Here is a 3227-nt window from a genome sequence, read left to right on the forward strand (position 1 = left end):
CTCCTCTCCTCACGCACTCCAAAACAATGGTCTCTCTTGCCTCTTAGGCAGGTCCAGACTTTTTCCCAGAGTCCCTCCCAGCTAGCTGTAGCACACTAGCCCCCTTCAGGCTGTGTTCACGCAGCCAACCCCAGTCCTCTCCCTGGGATCTGATCTCCGAAGCCCAAGCTTCAGCTCCCAGCCCCAACCCGCCCTGGCGGGTGAGCAGACAAGCCTCTCAGGCTGGTGAGTGCTGGTCGGCCCCAATCCTCTGTGCAGGAATCTACCTGCTTTGCCCTCTGCACCCCTATTGCTGTGCTCTCCTCCATGGCTCTGATGCTTCCCCCCCCGCCACCTCCAGTCTCCGCCAATGAAGGGACTTCCTAGTGTCTTTCCCTAGGAAAGTTTTCCTCCTTCACAGATCCCTCCCAGAGGTGCAAGTCCTGTCCCTATTCTTTTGTCTCTGTTTTTTCTTTTTTTCTTTTGCCCTACCCAGGTATGTGGGGGAGTTTCTTGCTTTTTGGGAAGTCTGAGATCTTCTGCCATCGTTCAGTAGGTGTTCTGTAGGAGTTGTTCCACATATAGATGTATTTCTGATGTACCTGTGGGGATGAAGGTGATCTACACGTCTTACTCCTCCGCCATCTTGAAGGTCCTCCCAAACATAAAAGTTGAAAAATACTAGCAAGAAAAAAATTTCAGCAGCAGACTTGTGGACAGCCAGATACTTTTGGAGATGGAGTTGACAGAAATCGAGCTCCAAGATTTTCTCAAATGGGGAAAGCAAGCCAAGCTCGCAAGATGGCGGCTGCTGAGCCCATCCTGGGAGGAGGTCGCCCCTTTTTATAAATGCCTTTCCATATCCCGTTTCTTCTCTAGTTTTAGCCAGATAACTTACTGAGGATTCTCTCAGCATATTTTCACCTTGTGTATGTCTTCAAATTCTCATTAAGAGAAAAATTGAGGGGAAGTAATTAATCTATTTCAGCATGGATGCACAAGAGGAAGAAGGAATCATAAGAGGAAGAAGAGATATTTCAAAGTCGTTTTAAAAGCAGAGAAAATCTTGAGAGTTTTCTCTGCCTCGTTTTTTAAATGTGTCATTTAATTGTTTGAAATTGCAAGCTTCCTGAGAGTGAGAGCCATCTTTCTTCTTTCATATGTCCTGAATCCCCTAGGCACACGGTAGGTACTTAATAAAACATTTGGTCAAAGCATTGAATTAAAATAAACCCTTACCTCCTTCTGACAAAAAGGTTTGCCAATGGCAGGAAAACTGGAAGACAGAAACGAGCAAGCTGGTGAATCCCCATATATTATATTTGAACTACGTTTGATAGTGAGCTGTGTTCTCAACAGCTTCCAGATTTTCACTTTGGTCTCAGATGTCAGACATTTCAAAAAATGTGTGTAAAAATTCATGAAGCTGTGGGATTGAGTGGAACCATAAGGCCTGAAATAATTCAGAAGCTTGTCTAGTTCAGACAAGAAAATATCGATGACATTCCTTAGAAAGGGAGAAATATCAATGGGACTGGCATTTCTGGGGAGTAAAAGGAGAAAACGAGAGATTCAGGAGCAGAAGTTCACTTGAGAATTTCTAACATAAAGGCATGGTGAGAATGGGATAATGGTTAGTCATTAATATCTATAGATGGTTATTAATGTTGAAGATGGTAATTATTTTTTCAGTGTGGTTTCCTTGAAACAACATACTAGTTGGAATAAAATGATCTGGTTCTTGTTCTGAATCCATTTCTTACTGGATGGCTTCGCTAATTCACAACCTCTCTGAGCTTCAGTTTTCTCACTTGTAGTATGGGGATCATAGAATTTTTGTGAGGTAGATTGAATCATAGAGTGGGATACTGAGCACTGAATGAATAAACATTTACTATATTAGCAAACAAATAAATAAATAAACCAGTCAGATATTATGTGTGAAAGAGTTCTATCAACAGGCAAGTGCTAAGTAAACATGAAGGATTGGTGTTATGATTGTGTTTGTTTTGTCACAGGTCTCTTCTCTTAGATCCGTCTTCTTTGAGTGGAATCCATGGTGAGTAAAAATAATGTAACTGAGTTAATTTTCACTGGTCTTTTCGAGGATCCAGAGGTGCAGAGAATGTGCTTTGTGGTGTTTCTTCCCGTGTACTTGGCCACGGTGGTAGGCAACGGCCTCATTGTTCTGACGGTCAAAGCCAGTAAGAGTCTGCATTCCCCCATGTACTTCTTCCTTAGCTACCTGTCCCTGGTGGAAATCAGCTATTCCTCTACTATTGTCCCTAAATTCATCACGGACTTACTTACCAAGATTAAAACTATCTCACTGGAGGGTTGTGTGGCTCAGATATTCTTCTTTCACTTCTTTGGGGTCACTGAGATCCTCTTGCTTGTGGTGATGGCTTACGACCGCTCTGTGGCCATCTGCAAACCCCTTCATTATATTAACATTATGAATCGTCAACTGTGTCATGTATTAGTGGCTGGTTCCTGGCTTGGGGGCTTTTTTCATTCCATAATTCAGATTCTCATCACCATCCAATTGCCCTTCTGTGGTCCCAATGTGATTGACCACTACTTCTGTGATCTCCAGCCATTATTCAAGATTGCCTGCACTGACACCTCTGTGGAGGGGGTTATTGTGTTGGTCAATAGTGGCTTAATTGCTCTGTGCTCCTTCCTCATCTTGGTGACCTCCTACATTGTCATTCTGGTCAACTTGAGGAACCATTCAGCAGAGGGAAGACGCAAAGCCCTCTCCACCTGTGCTTCTCACATCACGGTGGTCATGTTGTTCTTTGGACCTGCCATCTTCTTCTACATGCGACCCTCCTCCACCTTCACTGAGGAAAAACTAGTGGCCCTGTTCTACACAGTGGTCACCCCCATGCTGAACCCCATCATCTACACACTCAGAAATGCAGAGGTGAAAATTGCTATGAGGAGGTTGTGGGGCAAAAAGGAGAACTCAGGGGTGGAGTGAAAATGGGAAAGTGATTTTTAAAAGTGTGTCTGATTATTCTCTGTTCTTGAAATGGATTTTAATTTTAGTGGGACATTCAAGAATGGCAGAAACAAATGTAAAGACTTAATGTTACTGCTACTGTGATTCTCCTTAGTAACCAAAGACTCCCCACTAATCCGGTGTAATGATCAAAGGACAGAGGTCAGATTGGTTTCATGATATCCAACAATATCATGAGATTAGGAAATATTAAGCCTTAAGCTAAGTGAAAATGCAAAGG

At 43.1% G+C, this 3227-nt stretch overlaps 1 protein-coding gene across 1 annotated transcript; it reads left to right on the plus strand.

Moving 5' to 3' along the window:
• The first annotated feature begins 2032 nt into the window (after positions 1 to 2032).
• LOC132369961 (olfactory receptor 4B1) lies at positions 2033 to 2965 on the plus strand. The gene has a single exon (XM_059929681.1). The coding sequence runs from the start codon at positions 2036 to 2038 to the stop codon at positions 2963 to 2965; it is 930 nt and encodes a 309-aa protein (XP_059785664.1). The 5' UTR covers positions 2033 to 2035.
• The last annotated feature ends 262 nt before the right edge of the window (positions 2966 to 3227 follow it).

The sequence above is a fragment of the Balaenoptera ricei genome, chromosome 8 (assembly GCF_028023285.1).
Source record: "Balaenoptera ricei isolate mBalRic1 chromosome 8, mBalRic1.hap2, whole genome shotgun sequence".
Classification (NCBI taxonomy): domain Eukaryota; kingdom Metazoa; phylum Chordata; class Mammalia; order Artiodactyla; family Balaenopteridae; genus Balaenoptera; species Balaenoptera ricei.

Coding starts and splice junctions, on each gene's coding strand:
- LOC132369961 (XM_059929681.1), top strand. CDS start 2,036: ATGGTGAGTAAAAATAATGTAACTGAGTTAATTTTCACTGGTCTTTTC.